General features: G+C 38.9%; 3 protein-coding genes across 3 annotated transcripts; all 3 read right to left on the reverse strand.

Moving 5' to 3' along the window:
- Positions 1–2,583: 2,583 nt before the first annotated feature.
- Positions 2,584–6,647, reverse strand: mmp30 (matrix metallopeptidase 30). The gene is made up of 10 exons (XM_040150148.1): positions 6,540–6,647; positions 4,640–4,887; positions 4,365–4,513; positions 4,163–4,288; positions 3,910–4,071; positions 3,557–3,746; positions 3,258–3,388; positions 2,969–3,128; positions 2,773–2,876; positions 2,584–2,687 (listed from the first exon to the last, which is right to left on the reverse strand). The coding sequence occupies exons 1-10, from the start codon at positions 6,645–6,647 to the stop codon at positions 2,584–2,586; spliced, it is 1,482 nt and encodes a 493-aa protein (XP_040006082.1).
- A 2,960-nt stretch (positions 6,648–9,607) lies between these two features.
- LOC120802389 (collagenase 3-like) lies at positions 9,608–13,508 on the reverse strand. The gene is made up of 10 exons (XM_040150145.1): positions 13,410–13,508; positions 13,005–13,249; positions 12,768–12,916; positions 11,583–11,711; positions 11,303–11,464; positions 11,004–11,133; positions 10,777–10,910; positions 10,511–10,670; positions 10,308–10,411; positions 9,608–9,829 (listed from the first exon to the last, which is right to left on the reverse strand). The coding sequence occupies exons 1-10, from the start codon at positions 13,506–13,508 to the stop codon at positions 9,720–9,722; spliced, it is 1,422 nt and encodes a 473-aa protein (XP_040006079.1). The 3' UTR covers positions 9,608–9,719.
- A 4,363-nt stretch (positions 13,509–17,871) lies between these two features.
- LOC120802390 (collagenase 3-like) lies at positions 17,872–21,005 on the reverse strand. The gene is made up of 10 exons (XM_040150146.1): positions 20,904–21,005; positions 20,437–20,681; positions 20,200–20,348; positions 19,814–19,942; positions 19,534–19,695; positions 19,273–19,396; positions 19,021–19,154; positions 18,743–18,902; positions 18,528–18,631; positions 17,872–18,394 (listed from the first exon to the last, which is right to left on the reverse strand). The coding sequence occupies exons 1-10, from the start codon at positions 21,000–21,002 to the stop codon at positions 18,285–18,287; spliced, it is 1,416 nt and encodes a 471-aa protein (XP_040006080.1). The 5' UTR covers positions 21,003–21,005; the 3' UTR covers positions 17,872–18,284.
- Positions 21,006–21,663: the final 658 nt, after the last annotated feature.

Raw genomic sequence — 21,663 nt, forward strand, 5'->3', positions numbered from 1 at the left:
CAGCCAATCACAGTGAGAGGTATGTTCCGACGTCAGGGTTGGCTGGTCATTATGGTCATTGTAGTTTCTTTTTCTTCTTCTTTTGGTTTTAGCGCCAATGTACCGGAGCATGACGTATGAAATACTACCACTGGACTACTTTAGATCATTAGGTAAATAAACAGCTCTTAAATGATAGTTTTAATAATAATAATAATTTTAAAAACCTCACTAAATTTGATGGTGTAATCTTATCTCCTTCAAACAGGCCTCTTCCACAGCGGCTTTCAGTGTGTCCTGTATTCAAACTCCTGTCGTTTTCCATAATACCCTCAAGTTTCCATCTTACCTATCTTTGGAGTTAGTCTTATCCTCTCCACTTTCGACCGTGCATCAGTATATGTCCCATATTCATCTGATGTAACTTTCCCTAACAAAAACAATTTAGACCTGTATGGTCAAACCTTGGTCTCGTTGAAACAGCCTCCTCCCTTCTGTTTCCTCTAAATACACCTTGCGCGTCAATGGTTTTCGGTGCGCTGCATTATTTTCTTTCCTTGTCCCTTCTGTCCTGCCGTCTCTTCATTATTTCTTGAGTATTACTTGGAGTATCGCCATAGCTTCTCCTTCACCAAAAGGTATATCTATGATAACTCTCATCATGGTTGCTTTTTTTGGCTGTTTATTCTGCTCCTTCGTTCCCTTGTATTCCTACGTGAGCAGGTACCCAACAGAATCACACTTCTACCCCATGCCTATGGAATCGGAATAGACTTTGCCGGATTTCTAGCATTAAATCTTCCCCATTAGATTTCATACTTGGTGTACTGCGAAGGACTGCTACCGAGTCAACGCCGCCTACCACTCTGTCAGGTCTTACTTCCCCCACCCGCTGTAGGCCTATGATGACTGCCATTATTTCTGCTGTATAAACTGACATGAGATCAGGTTTTGTTTTTCCTGTAGTAACATTCATTCAGTGTATATATATTCCTATGCCTACTTCATCCTTTTCATCTTTGGACCAGTCTGTATACATAGCTATCTAAATAACTATAATATGTGCTTCTTATATAATGACTTGCCAGATGTCCTGTCCCACTCTCTTCCCATTCCCTCTTTAAATGCCCTATGTTTCGTTCTGTTTCAGGTCTCGGGAATAGCCAGGGGGCAAAGCACCAATCTTTCAACTAGGCCTTTCTTGGATATCTATCCCTACGTTTACGGAGCATATAATTGGAAAATGTATGCATAATAATAACTTTCCATTATCACTGCTCTTTCTAGGATTAGCTCGAATCTTTTTGGTGGTAGGTCTTGGACTATGCTCTCCTCCACTACTTGCTTCTGACCATGACTATTTCCTTGCAAATTTTGTCTGACTAACCTCCATCCCTAGAGGCCACTGTTCACCATCTGAACTGTCACCCTTTACTACACTCACAATACATCTTGATTGCTACCCGCTGCCTCTCCATCGAAACTGCTCACTAACTCCCAAAATCAAGACTGCTCTTGTTGTAGTTTTACCATACAAGCCAGCCATTAATCTTCAAAATATAGCTTTATATATATATATATATATATATAAATAACTTTAAACATGAGCATTATTTTTTAAATAAAAATGTAGTTCTTTTATTTATGTTCACCACAGGTCCAGAACTGAAGGGCTGAAACTGCTTGTTCTTCAAGTCTACAAGTGGATAAGTTGTGTTGGGATTGGTTTCAGATGATTTGCTTACTGTGTCCATATTTCCTGTTACAGTGAAAAACATTTTTTTAAAATCTGTAAACACAGATTTGCACCTCTGTGCATACTGTTTACTAAATTCCACATTTGGCTACTGTGTGACCTCTGAATGGCTCAATAGACATTAGAGTGAAAAGTCATGTCTTTTCCATATTGGGTTTTGAAGGTAGCCTACTGGCAACAGAAATAAACAATGTGACTGGCTGGTGAACCCAGTGTGTACTAAAAAAAGAACAAGGTATGCTCTCTCTTTCATCAGCTCTTGTGCAGTTACATCACTTACTTTATGATGACAACTGTGGTTCTATAACTATGTGAGACTTTTTGCTTTCGCAACAACTCTGAGGTCATGCTGTAAAGATGAATGGTCTCCTACTCAACACGCTTAGTTAAATCCCGGGTTGAACACACACACACACACACACACACACACAGATGCCAGAGTTGCCAGATTTCCCTAATTCTAGTGAATCCTAATTTACATTACATACCCAGTCATGATAAGAAAGCACTTTAACTCATTCTTGTTTTTGTTTTTTCACTTTTAAAGCTTGATTATATCATGTTTAATTGATGCATGTCCAACAGAAACCATTAGCTACATATCAAGCGGTTGTTGCCTACAGCATCATTATACAATTTCATATTGTATTTCTTTTTCAAATGAGCTACTTCCTTGCAAATATCTAGTGAAAAGCTACAATAAGCTACTCAGGATGAGTTAATGGAATAAACCATTGCTTTGTTGCATGTTTACAGGTGTGTGTGTGTGTGTGTGTGTGTGTGTGTGTGTGTGTGTGTGTGTGTGTGTGCGCGTGGTCGTGTATGTGTGTCGCTGTGTTATTGTTTCTTTAGTTGCAATCCATCCATCTATAGTTTAACAGAGTGCGTAGAGCCCTTCTTCGTTGGTAGTGGTACTCTATCTGTGTGGCTCCATATGAAACGTACAGGTAACCTGAAAAGGGGGATGCATCATTGAAATCACGCCAAGCAAGAACATTACGCTACAGCAGAGAGACTGTCTTTTCAGTAATACCTACCTTTGTTCTCAAAAACAGCATCCACTCGGTAGCCAATCCCAGGGAGCTCTGTGTGTATGAATTTTGGGTAACCACGATCCATTCTGCCCCTCCTTTCATTGTAGCTATGAGTAATATGAGGAGGAGTTTTCATCAATACACGGCGTCTGTGTATATGGATTCAGCCTATATGTTTATGGCTTTTCACATTACCCACCTCCAGTATTTGTTCTTCACAAAGAGGAGGGTTCTCCCTGTAAATGACACATAGACAGCAGCATCTACCTTGGTGACGGATGGAGGGAAGCCAAAGTCTCTGAGAGGTTTGGGATAACCAGGTAGGACAGTGTTTCCTCTGATCCCCCAGTAATGATCCCCTATGACATGAAAAGGTAGAGAGTTACGAATGTATGTTCCAACTTAGTACCAGCATTTATGTAATGCTTTTTGCCATTTTTAATTATCAAAAAAGAACAAAATGGCTTCAAATTAATTATTTATTATACCTTCGAAGAAAATGACAGTATTCTTTTTGTTATACTCATAGGCAGCATCAACTTTGCTGATTCCAGACCAGACTGACTGAATTCTCTTTGTTGTGATGCCGTCCCAGGAGCTGCTCCTCTTCCAGAAATATCTGACAAAGAAAAACAAAATTCCATGATAAGTTGACAGTGGTCACATACTGAGAAAAAAAAAAAATCCTACTTCATGCATTTAACTTTGAAAATAACGGCTCTCTGGAGTAGCCTGTTTATGTGAAACCTAAATGACTAAATCAAAAACTAGTGCATTAATTTCTCACCCATCTTTAAAGAAGTACAGATTTCTCTGAATGGAGGTTGCAGCATCAAAAATCAGGTTCCTGCTGCACCTGTCTGGTGTGGGTTCAGGATCTGGTTCAGGTCTAGGTTGTGGTTTTGGCACAGGTTTTTTGGTAGGCTGTGGATTTGGGTGAGGTTCAGTTGTTGGTTGAGCTGATGTTTCTCTGATTCCTTTAAGAGGTAAAAAAAAAACAAAAACAAAGTAATGGCACTGGTAACGATCTTTGAGTTTCAGGAGGAGAGTTTGTCAGTGCTTTCAAGAAAAGTGCTCTTTCAGTAAAATAATAACCCCAAAAATTGCAAAAATCAGTCTGTGAATTATTTTGGCTCTCACCGTAGATAGCCTGTACACCCTCTCTGTCATCATCTGGCAGCTTGTACCCCTCTGTGTTCACATATTGGTAGGTGGGATACATCAGAGCTGTCTGGACCTGAGAGTGTGCCAGTCCCAGTGCATGGCCAAACTCATGGGCTGCCACCAAGAACAGGTTGGCCCCTGGATATAAAAATTAATAAAGTTACTATGGGTACCTAATCAGCTATAGAATCACATCATCTTAATAAAAATGTTTCCTTAATGTCAGCACCCGCTGAGGTTAGAGTCCAGTTTTCATCTTCATCAAAGTGGGTGTCACCTCCATTGCCCTCTCCAGGGGAGAACGCATGGGCCAAGACCCCGTTCTCCCCATCAAATGGAGCAAAATCTCCATGGTCTGGTTTTGAGAGAAGAAGAGTAAAGTTACCACTGGATCAAACATTCTCTCAAAGGCACCGAAGGTACTGTGTTACCTCGACTCTTGAACAAGATCATAATGTCAGCAGTGGCGCTATCAATCCGCTTGAAATCTAGAGGAATGACATCACTGTAGAGTTTCAGAGCCTTGGCTATGGTGGCGTCCACATCACTTTGACTCAAGCGTGGTGTGTAGTCAGTTATCCTACAGCGTGAGGAGTGAGAAAAATGCTGAAGTCTTTCAACAGGAGCTTTACTGCAATTATGTTAGGATGAACTGCATGCAGGGACTTGTTGCCCTTTGTTCTGACACAGAGATCTTGCGTAGTACCTGTATGTGACGACAGTCTTGTCCCACTTTGGTCGACCATCGAAGTGGCCATATCTGGTCACGTCTGTGAAACCACAGCGGGGGCGAGCCATCACTTCCAGGGTGTTGGAGTCCAACTGTCCTGTCAAATCCAGGCCAAAAAACTCCTGCATTTTTCTGAGAGTGTCTTCAAATGACTCTAGAGAGCTGCGCCAGACACTGCTGGGGGCACTGACACCCACTTCAGAGAAAAACTGAGACAGATAGTCCTGGACAAAGAAAACAGAATTAAAGAATTCTCATATGCATATGAAACTCCACATATGATGAATCTGACTGATTACTAATTTACCTATTCAAATTTAAATACAGAATTTTGGGGAAAAGATAAGTGAAAAGTTATAATCCATAAGACTTTCATGAGATCAAACCAATCTTTGATACTGTTTGTTTCTGGCTGTATTTTTTCTGTGATACCCATTCATTCAATTTACTTTCAGTAGTTTTTTCTCCAAACAGTCCTTTTCACTCTCAGTGGCTGAGTCCGCCACTCCTGGACTGGATTCAGAGAACAACACAATAACACTAGATTACAGACATGCAGTATTTATTATTAATTGGATTTGATCTCATTCATATCAGCCCCACCGTTCACTGTGCATTCTGCTACAGAAAGTAATAATAACAACCCATCATTTCCTATTTCCTGCCGCTGCTTCAAATTAAAAGTGTTCAACTGGCAAAACATGGGTTGGCCATTATTATCTTGGCTCCAGGGTTTGCGCTTACACTGACCATCCATTTAAAATGCTTTTACAAAACAACACAGTCATTCTCAGCAGAATTGTTTTAAATATTGCAGGAAGTATTGCAAGCTTATACTTAAAGAGACAGCAGTTCCAACTCCTCAGCAAGAAAACAAACTCTATTTTCTGTGTCCTGCTGTTGTGTGCAAAACTGCTTGTGCTGTGCTCAGCATGAACTCAGGTTGTGGTTGCTCATGGCATGATGGAAAAAGGCCAGCTACTGTGCCTTGACTTTGTTTAGCTCCAAAGTAAACTGATAGACCCTCTGTTGTATTTATGCGAAAGTAGCTGCCCAAGGAACAATAGCTGCCCCCAGAATTCTGGAACCTGCAGTATTAAACCACCAGTGACCATGGCTGTCACCAAATCCACTCTGAAACATTTTTCTAACGTACTTCTTGAAGTGCTGTACTTATATTAAGTACAGCACTATGTACATACTTATATATATAGAGGTAATTAATATATTTACAGCATATTTGAAACTATACCTTAATTATGTGCATATAGAAAAACACCGTTTTCAATGAAAATGGCATGTAGAAATGCCTGTGTTGAAAATCTGTAGTTGTCTGTAACACTTATTTGATTGTTCAAATTGTTCATCATGTAAAACATTTCTACAAACAAATCCACATTCATCATTTCTAAAACTTTCTGCATCTCAAAGCTGAGCCGTAATGTCCAGTAAAATGTGTGTCACGGGCTGAGATACCTCCAGACTTTGTTTCTCATCTTTAGAGGGAGTCGAGGCAATATTTAAACTGTACTGGCCAAGGTATTTTTCTATTCCAGAGAAATCCATGGTACATATCTTTAAACCTCAACTTTGAATTGTTCAAACCAGTTCTAATGTTATAAAGCTGACATTAAATACCCGCAGAGGCTTTAGTGGGAAATGACCATTTCTGAAAATGGAAAGTACAGTTTTCCTTTTCATGTTGCAAAATTAAAAAGACTGAAACTTTATTGTTTGACAGGGTTGAAAAAGATAAATCTTACAGATCTTACAATCACAGAGAAAAACCAAATGGTCTTCTCTCCTCAATATCTCCAGTTTATATAACACCAACGAACAGTGCAATATTTCAACTCTGAGAACACCTCATGTTTACCTGGGCTTTAGAGAGCTCTTCTTGGCTGGGTGAAGCGGTGGGCACAGCTCCACAGAGTGCTACAATCACCACTATCATCATAGTTTTAACAGCCAGTGTACCTTCCATGATTCCCTTTTCTACCGCAGAGAAGAAACAACTCCAGGTACTTTATTTATTCTCCCTCTCAGGCTCTACTCAGACACTGAAGTGGAATGCACTAGTTGGTTATTTGCTGAACCAGTCCATTTTGGTGTTTTGGATGCGAGAGCAGAGAAGGATGCATGATGGGGCAATGAAACATTCCTGCAAGTGTCTGGACAGGCCCATTAGAACAACAGGAGAGAAATAACAACCCTCTCATCATCAGTGATGAGAGAGGGAGTTGGAGGGTAGAGGAGTTAAGATGAGGTCAAGAGTTGGAGCAGTTTGTGCTTGTATGAACAGGAACTCAGTGTCTGGTTTTAGACAAGAGTTAGCATAACTTTTGCTCTGTCACCTCACTTACATCGATTTCTTTCTTACTTGCAAAAATTTCATTGAGAACATTAGTATTATATCCCTTTTGACTTGGCTTAATCCTTTCAGTTGCTTTTAACTTGTGTTAAATTACCTGTTGAAGATACTTGATAAAGATTTGGAGTGCAAAACTCACTGTGCTGGCACCTTTCCTTTGAATTTTTATATACACGTGGGGCAGAAATTTAGAGCAGCATTAAGAATTCTGTGGACTGACAATTGAATGACTGAAGCACACATAGACCTTCTATAAGCTCACCTTCTTCTTAATCGCTGAACGCGTCACTCTAACCAAATGGCAACAGACATAGTCCAGACCCCAACAGCTACAGCTGGAGAGCCACAGTCTGATTATCAGCTTTGATTGAGTTGCGTAACAGAAGCATGTATTTCTACAGCCCCTTTAATGTACATATTTTTTGATTTACTATATGCACCTTTGTTTTAGAGGGTGCATTAGAAGCCTTAATAAATATTTACATTCTTTGAAAGCGATGGGCTTGTTTAACCCTGGGTCTGTTTGGAAGCACAACAAAACTGACGATCAAAGCTGGTGAGCTCATTTGCCGTCTTTTCTGACATTATAAAAGACCTCCAAACACCTCATGAGGAGAAATCCTTTGTGTTTACTGAAACAGACATTCAGACATGTATCTGCCAGAGATGCCAAAAGCCAGTCGTCAGTGCATCATGCTGTACTGTATGTCTGTAAATTCTGAGGATGAATGAGTGCGGACGTCCTATTTTGTACAGTTAGAAGACACAGTGGGACAGATTAATATGAACCTGTTGAATTAAAGACCAGTCACCGACAGAATATTCATTTTGGGGTGATTTGGTATGTGGAAGATAATGTATCAGTGGGTGTAATAAGCAAAGAAGCCAAGAGAGGGAGCTGTGAGAGCAAAAAGTTCAGCTTTACACTGGTTGCAACCCAGGGTTGACTGGCCGACATACTGTTGTTTCACTCAAGTGTCCGGTTTCTCATCCTCCTCTTTTACCTTCATATCAAAGTTCACTCCGAAACTTTTGGATTCTCAGATGTGACGGACAGACCATGGCGCAGTGAATGACACCATGAGTGGCCGCACATACACAAAATGAAATGTTACCATTTGCAAACAGTTTACTCAGCAGTTCTGTGTCCCCTGAAATATTTGAAATGGCAAGCGGTTGAACACTGTATGCTTTTTATAAAATAATTACTGTGTGTGTATTTATGTTCTTTACAGCATACATGAAGGACTTGCTTCATGTACTACAGTGACCCACAAGAGTGAAACACAAACATTAAGAAATGATAATGAAATTATTACTCCTTTGTTAATGCTTCTTTTACCGTCTAACTATATATCAATGAATGAATTGCATTAGAGTTTAATTTATGTATTGATTGAGTACTTAACTCATTTATTGTATAAATTAATTAAGTGCCTTATAACGACCTCCAATGCTTTCCAGATTCTTCCCAATAGCATTAGATTACAGCTATAATAAAGTAGCAATATTACTGTACTAGTAGTAATAGGTCAAAAATAAGTGGACTTGCTATCTTCAAGAAACATCGTCAGGATGTTTCACAGCTCATCAGAGAGGCATCATCAGGGGTTCCTGACAGAAGAGGCCTCTCAGGTGGAACGTTTTAACAGACACCTCATGTCTCACACTGTAAATCATGTAAAGCAAGTTGTTCAGTTTAAAAACGTAAGTGTCCCTGCTGCCTTAAAAATGTGAGTTAACTGAACTTAGGTTGAGTTTTAGTTAAAAGTTGTCTGATTAATTTTGAAAATATAAAAACTAACTGAGTTAAGTTAACTGAACTTGAGAAAAGAGCTCAATAAACATGAGATGTTAGATTGAATCAACAACTTTTCAGTCACACTGACAACCTTCACAGATGGGTTTACTTTCCATCTACATTTATGTGGCTCGAAGAGTCAACTTATGTCAGTAATTTACAGTTGTGGTTGAGGAGCCATTCCATACCACATTCAGTACATATACTACCTGTGCAGCTGCCTGCAGTGTCTTTCTTGCTGGTGGTTCATCACAACCACCCTCTTTATCGTGGTTAACATGGTTTTCATTATTATGTAAAGAAACAACCATGAGTTGTCTTAACATGCATGAAAGACACACAGCAAGTTTCCATCATGTGTGTTTTATTCAAACTACAAAAAGGGGCATCTCTGGAAAGTTTTAACTCTCAAACAATGCATGCTGGGAAGTCTTGTTAATGTGCTAGTTTTGTTTCTTTAAAAAATCTCTTTCAGTGAGTTGAGAGAACGTCAGCAGGTCATTCATTCAACTCCCTCATTTCAAATAAGAAGATCTCTAGTTACAACAACTCATGTTTATAAGTTCTTGAGTGGTTTGAAAATAAAAACTGGACATTCGAAGTTAAATGAACTTGAAATGAACAAAATACATATTTTCATTAAGCTAATGAGTTGATCCCACGAAATTCCTCTATGATGTTTTGCAAAGTACATTAAACAGAAATGAAGACAAGTATGAAATAATATCCAGCTTTATTTACATACATATTATTTATATATTGAACACATTTGTTTACAGTTCCAAATGAATTTGATAGAATTAAATATTAAAAAATAGAATATTTAAAATAGTAAAAATATTCTCCATGAGTGGTTATATAGAAAACTTAGAGGATAAACTGGTCTAGAAGTTAGTGCAGCGTAAGAAGTAGCTGTTCCTCAGCACACGGTACAACCTCCCACTCCTCAGGCTGTACTCAAACATATAGGGTCCACTGTAGATGTAAGTGAAACCTGCAGACAAGAGGCTCAGTGTTACTCTGTGATAATTAAAGGAATAGTTTGGGGAAATACACATATATACAGAAAGTATTTGCTTTCTTGTCAAGAATAACTGGAGGTTATGTGTTTGACTGATGAAGACCCCAGTAAGTCACTGCACCCGCCCAATATAGTCCAACACATAGTGCGACGTAAAACCACAACCTGTCCTTTTAACAGTTTGATTTTTGTACAGATTAAATAAATGACATATAACGTCTTCCTTAGTGAGCCTTAGAGGTGCTGGTAGGCAGAGTAAGGCAGATCAAATAGCTTGATGTTTAATATAGAGACTTTACAGTTGTATTGATCTTGTCATCTAACACTGCGAGAAATTGCGCAAGTGTACTGCCCAAAATGTAGAACTTTTCTTTTAAAAGCTGAAAAGATTCAAGGAGGGCTGATTCGTTTGTCTGAAAAACTGTAAACATCTTGTCATTTCAGTACTCACCTCTGTACTGGAAAGCTGCAGTCACCTTGCTGGTCAGTCCAGAGAAGGTCTGAGAAAGACGTTTGGGGAATCCCTGGTCCATTGTCTTCTTGGCCTCATCATAACTGAAGAAACACAGACAGTAATTAGAATGATTCAATAAGGGTAAAGGGTAAAAAACGGATTCTTCAGAAATCAGAAATAAATATATACTCTGAACACACCTGAAGTAATAGTTGCCTACAAAGAACAGAGTTTTGCCAGACTGTACGTCATAGAGGGCAGCATCAATTTTCCTCACACCTCTTGGCAGACCAAAACTGCTAAGTTTTTTAGGATAGCCTGGTACTCGATCATAGCCACTGAAGGCCCACACTTTACCACCTGTAGGGACAAAAATATGAAAAAATACGAATTCAAAAAAAATAATGTAGGCAAACTTTGAAATTGTGTCGGGTTTATTTTACAGGGAGATAAAGGGGACACATACCTTTAAAGAGTAGGATTCTGTCTGACTGTTGGCTTTCATAAGCAGCGTCGATATTGACAGGGGCTTCCGGCCAGAAGTTTGTGATGAGACTTTGCTGAGGTGTATTGCTCCAGGGGTAGCCACGCCAGAAGAAGCTGAGAACATAAGCCAGGTACTTATGGTGAGAAACCATCCTAATAGACTTTGGTCTATTTGATGTTTTAGCATTCTACTGCACAGTATGATACCTGTCTTTGAAGAAGAGCATCTCTCCTCTCAGGGTGGCAACGGCATCCAAGACCATGGTTGAATCACAGGCATCAGGGGTGGTGGGGGGCTGAGGTTCAGGTACAAAGGGATTCTTATCCGGATTTGGACCTGGAGGTTGAATAAAATGAGTCAGCACCTGTTTAGAAAGCCCTGCGTCACATTGCAGCAAAACCCAAACAGTTGAGTAGCATCGCTGAAGATTGTGCAAGAGATCATGAGATATTTTGGTCAAGTGCTGTTTGTGCAAACAGGTAGTGATGATCCAGCTAGTACTAACCATAGATAGACTGGATGCCGTTGACGTCATCCCTGGGCAGAACAAAGGTATCAGGGTTTCTGTACGAGTACATAGGGTACATGAGAGCACCAGGATCATTAGAGTGAGACAAGCCCAAGGAGTGGCCGAACTCATGGGCAGCCACCATGAAGAGGACGTAGCCTACAGTAGAAAACACAGATTTACAAGTAAGTAAGAGCACGTTATGTCAAAATACATGCTGGCAGTCCAGGAATTCTGTAAAATATCTCTCTATGCAGAGCATAAATAACAAACTCACCTCTGTTGGAGCGGAAGGTGAAGGTCTCATCATCATCAAAGTGAGCATCTCCTCCAATGCCAGTACCTGGGGCGAAGGCATGAGCAAGAGTGCCATCGGGGCCATCAAAGGGGTAATAATCTCCATGTGCTGTTGAGAAAGAGCATATTCATGTTCGGTTTTGAAAAAAAGAAAAAATATTTATGCTATTAAATGTACTTTTTGATGTTCTTTTCTCCCACACTTATTGTGTTTCTGTAAAAACCAACAAATCAGACAGGGTGTCCCAAATGCATCCTATTGCTATCTGTTCGAACATCTACACCCCTATCCACTTCACAACACAGAAATACGTCTAACGAATAGCTAAGATGCTTTGTGGGATATCACAACCACAAACCTGAGCTAAGGAAAACCCAGCATTTTCAACACATTCCCAACCCTTAATACACAGTGGAAAATAGCTCCAAGCACTGGCATGCCACCGCGGAATGACTGCTGACTCTTTGTTGTGTTGAGTGATATACGATATGTACTGTAATTATACTGTAACTTAAAAATCAATTGGAAAATAGATGCTTCACACTACACTTTATCGATATAATAAATGCGATTAGTTTTTTTTTTCTTTTTACCAAAGTACAACCAAAAAACTTCTGTTATTCTTGTTATTCTTCAGGTACTTGCATTTGAGTATTTTCCTCTTATACTACCTAATTAATTCGACTCCACAACATTTCAGAGGGATATATAATGCCTTTTACTCCATTACATTTATTTGACAGGTTCAGTTACTATTTAGTTTTCAGATTCTTCAGTTTACATGGAATATATATGATCAGTTTATGAAATATGCTGCATGGTTATTTGACCATATCCCTGTCTTACCCAGGAGTATGTAAAGTACCAAAAATTGGCACCACGTGAAAGAACTACAACATTAGGATTGGGCTTACATGTCCTGAGTAATAATACTTAATAATATGATTATAATATGCTACAATAATAAAACAATTTGAAAGGAGCCATCTGCATAATGAGTTCATATACTTTTGATACTTTAAGTACATGTTGCTGATAATACTCCTGTACTTTTCCTTAAGTAACAATGAGAATGCAGGAGTTTTTAGGTTATGGTGTTTCTACTTTTAAATGAGAAAAGGATCTGAATACGTTTTCCACCACTGAAAGTTAATTTGTACTCACCTTGGCGGCCAAAGGAGATCATGATGTCAGCCGTGCCACTGTAGATTCTTGTGAACCTCAGAGGAGTGACTTTGGCCCAAACCTGCAGGGCTTTCTCTATGGAGTCATCCACCTCTGATACGGACATGTCAGGTGTGTAGTTCTCAATCCTTTAGAACAGAAAAATAGTCAACAATATTATTAGACAGCCTTCCAACAATTACTCTTGCTCACACATTCTCTCTTCAGATCATTCACCTGTAGGTAAGGCTGTTTTTCTGCCACTTGTGGTTTCCAAACGTGGAGAAACGGGCAATTGCGTTGTCTGGAACGCCACAGCGGGGTTTCCTCATCACGGCCATGGTGTCAGCATCCAGCCTTCCAGTGATCTCGAGCTGAAAGAATCTCTGCATCTCAGCCAGCTTCTTGCTCACCGGGCTGATCCCTCTTCTGACAGTTGGACCGCTCTCCTCTGTTAGGTTGTAAAATTTCTTCAGGTAGCTCTGTAAAAGAAGATGAGAATATAATAGTAGTCACTAATGGTCTTTTGGATTTGTGGAGCAGCAACAGTTCCCAAAATGCACAACATGATCTAATCTTAAATGCAAAATATTGAGAATACATGCAGAACAAAACAAAACAAAACAAAGTAAAAACACATACCTCTGCAAAGCTTTCATCTTGCACAGTAACTTCTGGTGCCGGCACAGAGTAAACTGCAACTGCCAGGTTTAGTAGAGTACACAGACTGAATGACCTCATGCTTCCTCGTTGAATTCAACTTGTGTGTCTGCACATGAATCAGCTGTTATATAGGCTGAGGAGTGGACCTGTTGAAGTGTGGGCGTGTTGGGCAACTACTTTTTTGAGTCAGTGACTCAGGGAGTATTCCATTTATGGATGACAAGAGCAGAAGGTTGCTCAACCAAACAATTCCAAAAATAAGACTGTAATGAGGACCACATGACACGGGACATACAACATAATCACAATGAAACATCAGATTTTAAAATGACTAAATACTAAATGGATAAATAAAATAAGTGATATGGAAGTTTAGATGCCAATTATCATATGTGACAAATGCAACCTTTAAACTCATACAGATGCTCCCAGTATTGTGTATAAGGAGAATGAGGATACCTTTTCTTTATCGGTGCTTTGTTTCATACTCATACATACAGTGTTGTTTCTGAGCAATTCCACAGGAATAGTTTAGCTAGAAGAGCTTGACTGAATGTTTGTCATTTTATTTCGAACATGTTTGTGATCTTCCTATCTGTTGCTTAAAGTTATCTTATGAGTAATAGACTGATATTCTACCCTGATTCTTAAGGGAGTATGACATGAATTTAAAGGTGTTTGCTCACAAACCCTCCTCTCTGCCCCTCAGGCTACTGTGTCTGTTGATAAGATAGCAATGTGCTTTGTGAGTAAACACGGATGAGCTGGGTCATGTCATGAACAAAAGCTGTGTTACCTCTTGCTTTTAACCAGAGGTCATAGCCATAACTAAGCCCTTCTGGCAGGTTATAAACAATATGAAGATGCCACTGATGATCCCTCATCAGGCTGTAAAATGTGACTCATCATTCAATTAATTGGCTTTATTGAGGTGAGTAATTATTAATAACTTGGTTTTGTCATATATCTGCTGAGTTTCATTCCAGTTTATGCTGACGAGTGCTGAACTGCATACAGTACAAAACATCTGATTGTTTTTCTCTTCATAGAGAGGTTGTTTATGTGGCAGTTACTTTTCATCTGTAATAATCTATTCAGCTTCTGTATGTATTTATTTATCTATTTATGTAACATTTGTAGTGGAAAACTACGGTGCGGTTGCTGTTTCTTAACGCTGATGCTGGGATCGGCAGCACTGTCTTCACTGTCTCAGATAGATTGACCAACACTAACCACAGACAGTGAGGACGAATATGTTGCAAGAAAAGAGCTGCACCTAATTCATTTCAAATATCATCTTTTTAATACTACAACAAAATATATATCGTAGCATTTTGCCTTTAAATCTGTGACCAATTGAGCTGGATATTTAAAAAAATTAAGTCAACTTTTCCTCTTTAAAATTGGGAAAAAAATGGTCTTTTAAACATTGTCAACAAAATAAAAAGCTTCTACCAACATTTAAGAAACATTCATTTGTCACACAATTTGGAACATCAGAAAACACAAAAAGCTCTAATTTCATACACAAAAACAAATAATTTCTGTTGTGGTTCCAGGACAGTTTAATATGTGTATCTGTTTTGGGGGACATTATTTGAGGTCATTATTACAACATTGTTTAAACACTGTATTAACACTTTTTACAACCCACCTGTATTATTCATCAGTGACAAGTTTATGAGTCACACACACACACCCATACACAGCATTGTGTCTGTATATAGCACAAACTTAGTTTTTCTTATGCTAAAAATTGTATTTTACCATAGAAGATCTTGTTTTGGATCTCAAATCACACTCACACACACACACACACACACACACACACACACACACACACACACACACACACACACACACACACACATATATATATATATATATATAAATGTTGTTTTAAATGTGTTTGCCACTGACAACAAACATGTATGTTTAGGTCTTCATTTGCAGTAAAATTATACATTCATCGAAACAAGTTCAGCACTAATGTGTCTTAGGGAAATTAGCTTGATTACTTGTGAATGAATCACCGCTGCTGTTTGCCTGAATAAGATTTCAAGTGTCGGCCGCAGAAGGAACTTCTACCACAGGATACTGAGCTAACATTGCTGGAAATCCCTCCCTACACCTCAGAGAACTCACTTCTCTTGAATCTGTTTTTAATTATTAGAGGCAGCTTTAAAAAATTGAAAAATTAAATAAGTATTTTATTCATAGATATATATATTTTATTTATTTAATATTTTTTAAAGATCAAATGACTTACTCAAGACATACCTACAGATGATTTTCACCTGATTCTGCAGCTCTCTTTAGCATTAAAGAGCATTTTAGCATCATTCAGCTCATTGTTTTAGCATTCTGGCCCGCAGTGTTACTGTTATGGAAGACTCTCACCTCATTTTCAGCCGCAGCCGGCAGCTGTTTTCAGCCCAAAAAAAAGCTCTAATAAAGCCACTGTCCACTACCTGCTCAGCAGCAAACAGCAAACAGACACAGTTCGAGACCTGCTGGTGAACATAGTGGAGCATTTAGCCGCTAAAGAGCCAGATATTTCTCTGAAGAATTGGTGTAGACATAAAACTGACTTAAAAGGACAGTAAATATTGGCTTTTGAAATTCAGCACTACTCCTACTTAGTTTTCGTTAGTTTTAGTGTCGTTTTTACTTTACAAATGGTTTTACTTAAGATGTAAAGCATTTGTAATTAATCACAGAAATGCTGAATAAGACGTATTACTATAATGACAGCAAAGCACACAGACTTGTTAAGATGAAATAAAGCCTCACTGTTGCACTCCATTGTCATTGCATTCCATATCTCTTTTCCTCTTCGGGAGTCAAACAAATGCTCAGCTTTTTTTAGGAAAGTCGGCTGTGACATTTTCAGGGCATTTACTTTATCAGAGTTGCTGCTACATGTTGCTAACAATCAGTAAAATATAAATTACTGTCTATTTAACTGACACACATATTAAGTGTAAGCACCCAATTGTTCCAAAGACAACTCATAAAAGTTTCTGTGTTGCCCCGAGACCAACAGTACCAAAACACTGAGTAAACACTACCAACCAAAAGTATTTTATTTCATGTAATAACTCACAGTTCATTCATTTGCACAGTTAGAGACTCTCCAAATGTGTTTTATGCAAATTAGAGTACAAAAAGGATAAACAAAACAAATAAACAAACAAACCTGAGATACTTAAAAGTTTTCAACGCCCTCAAAGGCTGACATAACCATTTGAAAATGGGCTATCACATACTGTATCTATCCATGGATGACAATATGTGTCTATCTATCGGTCGGTCAACCACCTTGGTCCAGACAGAAATATCGCTAATATACTGTATGTATACTGTACTGAAATGAATGCCATGAAATTTTGTACACATCATTGTCCCCAGAGGATAAAGCCTACTGATTTTGGTGATTCCCTGACCTGGTGTCCCACCATGAGGTAGAAATGTCTGGCTTGAAGTGTAAAATTTGATCAGCATTATCATAACTATCAACATGAACTTCGGTTCAGACATTCATGATCCCCTAGGGATGAATTGTAATAATTTCGGTGATCATCTGACTTTCATCTAGCACCATCATCAGGTCAACAATTGTAATTTCTCCAATATATTGGTTTATGACTAAATAACTGCAAAAAACTGACATTATCGTCAGCGTTAGCTGTACTTTTCTGTTAAGTTCCAATTAGCAATGAATAGCACGCTAACATGCTAAACTAATTTGAATATGGTAAATATTATGCCTGCTAAAGTCTCAGTACAGTTAGGTACTGAGGTGTAGTAGTTCTTGACAAGCGGCACAGTGGTGCAGTGTTTAGCACTGTGGCCTCACAGCAAGAAGGTTCTGGGTTAAACCCTGCCGGCAAGCTGCAGCCTTTCTGTGTGGGGTTTATATGTTCCCCCAACGCCTGGGTGGGTTTTCTCCGGCTACTCCGACTTCCTCCCACAGTCTAAAGACATGCAGGTCAGGTTTAGGTTAAGTGGCAACTTTAAATCCCCCATAGGTGTGAATGTGAGCGTGAATGGTTGTTTGCCTCTATATGTCATCCCTGTAATAGACTGGCAACCTGTCCAGGGTGTACCCCGCCTCTCCCCTAATGTCAGTTGGGACTGGCTCCAGCCCTCTCCGTTTATGCTCACAGGATAAGTGGTATAGCTAATGGATTGATGAATGGTTAGTTCTTCACATCTGTATAGTATTACCACGTGTTTATATGTGTTTATATAGATTACATATCGCCAATATATTTGACTGACCAGTTGTAACTGTTCTTTATATAAACTAAAAAAACAAATGTCAACAATAAACCATTATCACCGCAAAGAGTATATCGTCTTTTGATCCACTGTACTTTTACAAAGTAACAACAAAACATAATTAAAATGTACTTAAACAACTTTTATTTGCTAATTCATTTACCAATTTATTTTGACTGTCACATTTTTGTAAACAATTTGCATACATACATCCATATGTTAAAATTAAATAATGGAACATGTTCCAAAGTTCCACAGTTAAACTTCATTAAAAACAAAATTGAAGCAGCAACAAATAGAAATAGCAATTCTTAAAGAGTAAATATTACATCAATTAAATAAAACACTATAGAAATAAAATTAACTTAAAGTAGCAATAGCTGACATCACAAAATACTATTCTAAACTTTTTTTAAAAACATATAAGGTGCTTTTCTCAGGAAAGACATAAATCCAGTATATTCCTGTAAGTGTGTAACAATATAATTACATATTATGAACACTTTATAACTTTGGTGCCTTCATTGTCATTCAGAGAAGCTTCATAAACTACCTATCTAGCAAACTGGTCTAGAAGTTAGTGCAGCGTAAGAAGTAGCTGTTCCTCAGCACACGAAACAACCTCCCAGTCCTCAGGCTGTACTCAAACATATAGGGTCCACTGTAGATGTAAGTGAAACCTGCAGAACACATACGTTAGATGTTAGTTCCTGTGTTGGGTAAAAGCTGGAAGGACTCAGAAGAACTTCGAACATTTTGTCACTTTAGTAGACTTGAGTTGGAAAACTACAAACAGGCTTGAATGCTACTCACCTCTGTACTGGAAAGCTGCAGTCACCTTGCTGGTCAGTCCAGAGAAGGTCTGAGAAAGACGTTTGGGGAATCCCTGGTCCATTGTCTTCTTGGCCTCATCATAACTGAAGAAACACAGACAAGAATTAGAATGATTCCCCATTTAAAAATCTTTAACAACATCATACCTAGATCAGTAACCTGAATTAATTGCAGGTCGCATGATTTGAACCCACCTGTAGTATCTATGGCCGACAAAGAATAGAGTCTTGCCAGTTTCCTTGTCATAGAGAGCAGCATTGACTTTCTTTACGGTTTTGGGCAGACCAAAACTGGAAATTGACTTAGGATAGCCATTTACGAGATCATAGCCACTGAAAGCCCACACTCTACGATCTGTAGAAATTAAGAAAATAAAAGGAAAGACTTTTAGTGAATATATGTAAAGGCAAATAATCTAGACTTGAAAATAATGTTACATAAGGAGCGTTAGGTGGACACAGAGAACACATACCTTTAAAGAGTAACATTCTGTCTGACTGTTGGCTTTCGTAAGCAGCGTCAATATTGACAGGGGCTTCGGGCCAGAAGTTTGTGATGAGACTTTGCTGAGGTGTATTGACCTGAGGGTTGCTACGCCAGAACAAGCTGGGAACACACACAAAAGAACATAAATTAATTCAGAGGCCAGCTCTTGTGTGAAGAAAAAAACAAGTCTTAATAGACTTCAGCATTCAGATATTTGGGCATTCAGTGTCTACAATACCTGTCCTTGAAGAAGAACATGTCTCCTCTCAGGGTGGAAACAGCGTCCAAGACCATGGTTGAATCACAGGCATCAGGGGTGGTGGGAGATGTGGGTTCAGGCTCAAGAGGATCAGGGTTTGGACCTGTAGGGTAAATAAAATCAATGTCACATTGGATCGAAGTCATGTGAACTCATTGAAGTCTGTGCAGAAGTTCTCTGTCAGATATTTAGTGCTGTTTGTGCAAACAGGTAGTGATGATCCAGCCAGTTAGTACTAACCGTAGAGAGACTGGATGCCTTTGACATCATCCCTGGGCAGAACAAAGGTGTCAGGGTTTCTGTATGAGTACATAGGGTACATGAGAGCACCAGGATCATTAGAGTGAGCCATGCCCAAGGAGTGGCCGAACTCATGGGCAGCCACCATGAAAAGGATGTAGCCTACAGTAGAAAACACAGATTTACAGGTAAGTAACAGCACGTTATGTCAAAATACATGCTGACAGTCCAGGAATTCTGTAAAATATCTCTCTATGCAGAGCATAAATAACAAACTCACCTCTGTTGGAGCGGAAGGTGAAGGTCTCATCATCATCAAAGTGAGCATCTCCTCCAATGCCAGTACCTGGGGCGAAGGCATGAGCAAGAGTGCCATCGGGGCCATCAAAGGGGTAATAATCTCCATGTGCTGTTGAGAAAGAGCATATTCATGTCAGGTTTTCTAAACCAAATAGAGATCAAAAGTATTAGCTGAATGTAATGTAAAAACCCACAATTGAAAACTTGGTTTTTCAAATACATCCTACTGCTATGATTGATCAGCTGTCCAGTGTGATTCAAGACTCAGAAAACACATATTTTAAACTAAGATGCTTTATGGGTTCATCACAATCAATAAACTGAGTGACACAACTGGGGAAACAGTTCTGTTACTTGAGTACTCACCTTGGCGGCCAAAGGAGATCATGATGTCAGCCGTGCCACTGTAGATTCTTGTGAACCTCAGAGGAGTGACTTTGGCCCAAACCTGCAGGGCTTTCTCTATGGAGTCATCCACCTCTGATACGGACATGTCAGGTGTGTAGTTCTCAATCCTTTAGAACAGAAAAATAGTCAACAATATTATTAGACAGCCTTCCAACAATTACTCTTGCTCACACATTCTCTCTTCAGATCATTCACCTGTAGGTAAGGCTGTTTTTCTGCCACTTGTGGTTTCCAAACGTGGAGAAATGGCCAATTGCGTTGTCTGGAACGCCACAGCGGGGTTTCCTCATCACAGCCATGGTGTCAGCATCCAGCCTTCCATTGATCTCGAGCTGAAAGAATCTCTGCATCTCAGCCAGCTTCTTGATCACCGGGCTGATCCCTCTTCTGACAGTTGGACCACTCTCCTCTGTTAGGTTGTAAAATTTCTTCAGGTAGCTCTGTAAAAGAACATGAGTTGGATACTTAAATATGCGTAAGTTGTGCTGAACTCCATGTAAGAAGAACGGATCTGTTTGTTAACTACAGAGATTAAGCAGCTAAAGTTAATTATGTGTCCTTAACAGCGTAACATTAAGAATTCAGAGAACTTTAAGATTTCCACATGCACAACTTTGATATAGAATAGAAAACGCATAAAAAAGCAAAGCAAGCACACCTACCTCTGCAAAATTCTCATCTTCTTTAGTAACCTGCGATATTGGCACGCAGTAAACTGCTACTGCCAGGCTTAGTAAAATGCTCAGGTAGAAAGTCTTCATGTTTCCTTGTTTACTTGTTGAATAAATCTTTTCTGTGCTGGAGGCACTTATATAGGCTGGGGACTGGCCATGTTGAGCAACTACCTTCTCGAATCAGTGACTCACGAAATACTCCCTTTAATGGATAATAGAGGAAGTCAGTAATTGCTCAACAAAAAACTAAAAACGTTTCCCAAAACATCCACCGTAATAATTATGACACCTGTCTGTTACATGTAAAAGACTACTTTTGGGATTATCTCATTTGTATTGTATTGAAATGACTCAAAAGTTTTACAGTTAGAGTCAGTGTTTTACAGAAAAACAAAAGAAAACCATACTTAACTGCGTAACATAAACATTTTGAATTTTAAAATGTGTATATGCATCCAGATGTGGATAATTACTGAAAAGAGCAATAGGCTTGCATAGGAAAGATGTAGATATTTCCATTCTAGAAACTGCAGGTGTTCATGTTAAAACATGTCGAAAACATGTCACAAATATGCACTATGTTGTAGTCCAAAGGAATCCTTTAAAAACATGCAAATTCCATCTGTTGAGGAAAATTTTATGATATGACCAAAAGCTCCAGAGCCACTACTAAAAATGGACCTCATGGTAACTTTTCAAAAATGCCTGGATCTGCAAATGAATTCAGATCCGCAATTAAAAAGAACAA

This window comes from Xiphias gladius, chromosome 17 (genome assembly GCF_016859285.1).
Source record: "Xiphias gladius isolate SHS-SW01 ecotype Sanya breed wild chromosome 17, ASM1685928v1, whole genome shotgun sequence".
Lineage (NCBI taxonomy): Eukaryota > Metazoa > Chordata > Actinopteri > Istiophoriformes > Xiphiidae > Xiphias > Xiphias gladius.

What these genes read in the sequence shown, in the direction of transcription:
- LOC120802389 (XM_040150145.1), bottom strand. Translation starts at nt 13,508, where the DNA reads ATGAGGTCATTCAGTCTGTGTACTCTACTAAACCTGGCAGTTGCAGTT. An exon ending in GATCTCCTTTGGCCGCCAAG is followed by an intron (nt 11,712 to 12,767) that starts GTGAGTACAAAT and finishes CTTTCTCAACAG; the next exon opens with CACATGGAGATTATTACCCC. An exon ending in CGGCATCCAGTCTATCTATG is followed by an intron (nt 11,134 to 11,302) that starts GTTAGTACTAGC and finishes TTCAACCTCCAG; the next exon opens with GTCCAAATCCGGATAAGAAT.
- LOC120802390 (XM_040150146.1), bottom strand. Translation starts at nt 21,002, where the DNA reads ATGAAGACTTTCTACCTGAGCATTTTACTAAGCCTGGCAGTAGCAGTT. An exon ending in GATCTCCTTTGGCCGCCAAG is followed by an intron (nt 19,943 to 20,199) that starts GTGAGTACTCAA and finishes CTTTCTCAACAG; the next exon opens with CACATGGAGATTATTACCCC. An exon ending in TGCAGCTTTCCAGTACAGAG is followed by an intron (nt 18,395 to 18,527) that starts GTGAGTAGCATT and finishes TGTGTTCTGCAG; the next exon opens with GTTTCACTTACATCTACAGT.
- mmp30 (XM_040150148.1), bottom strand. Translation starts at nt 6,647, where the DNA reads ATGGAAGGTACACTGGCTGTTAAAACTATGATGATAGTGGTGATTGTA. An exon ending in GATCTTGTTCAAGAGTCGAG is followed by an intron (nt 4,289 to 4,364) that starts GTAACACAGTAC and finishes TCTCAAAACCAG; the next exon opens with ACCATGGAGATTTTGCTCCA. An exon ending in TACTGTCATTTTCTTCGAAG is followed by an intron (nt 3,129 to 3,257) that starts GTATAATAAATA and finishes TTCATGTCATAG; the next exon opens with GGGATCATTACTGGGGGATC.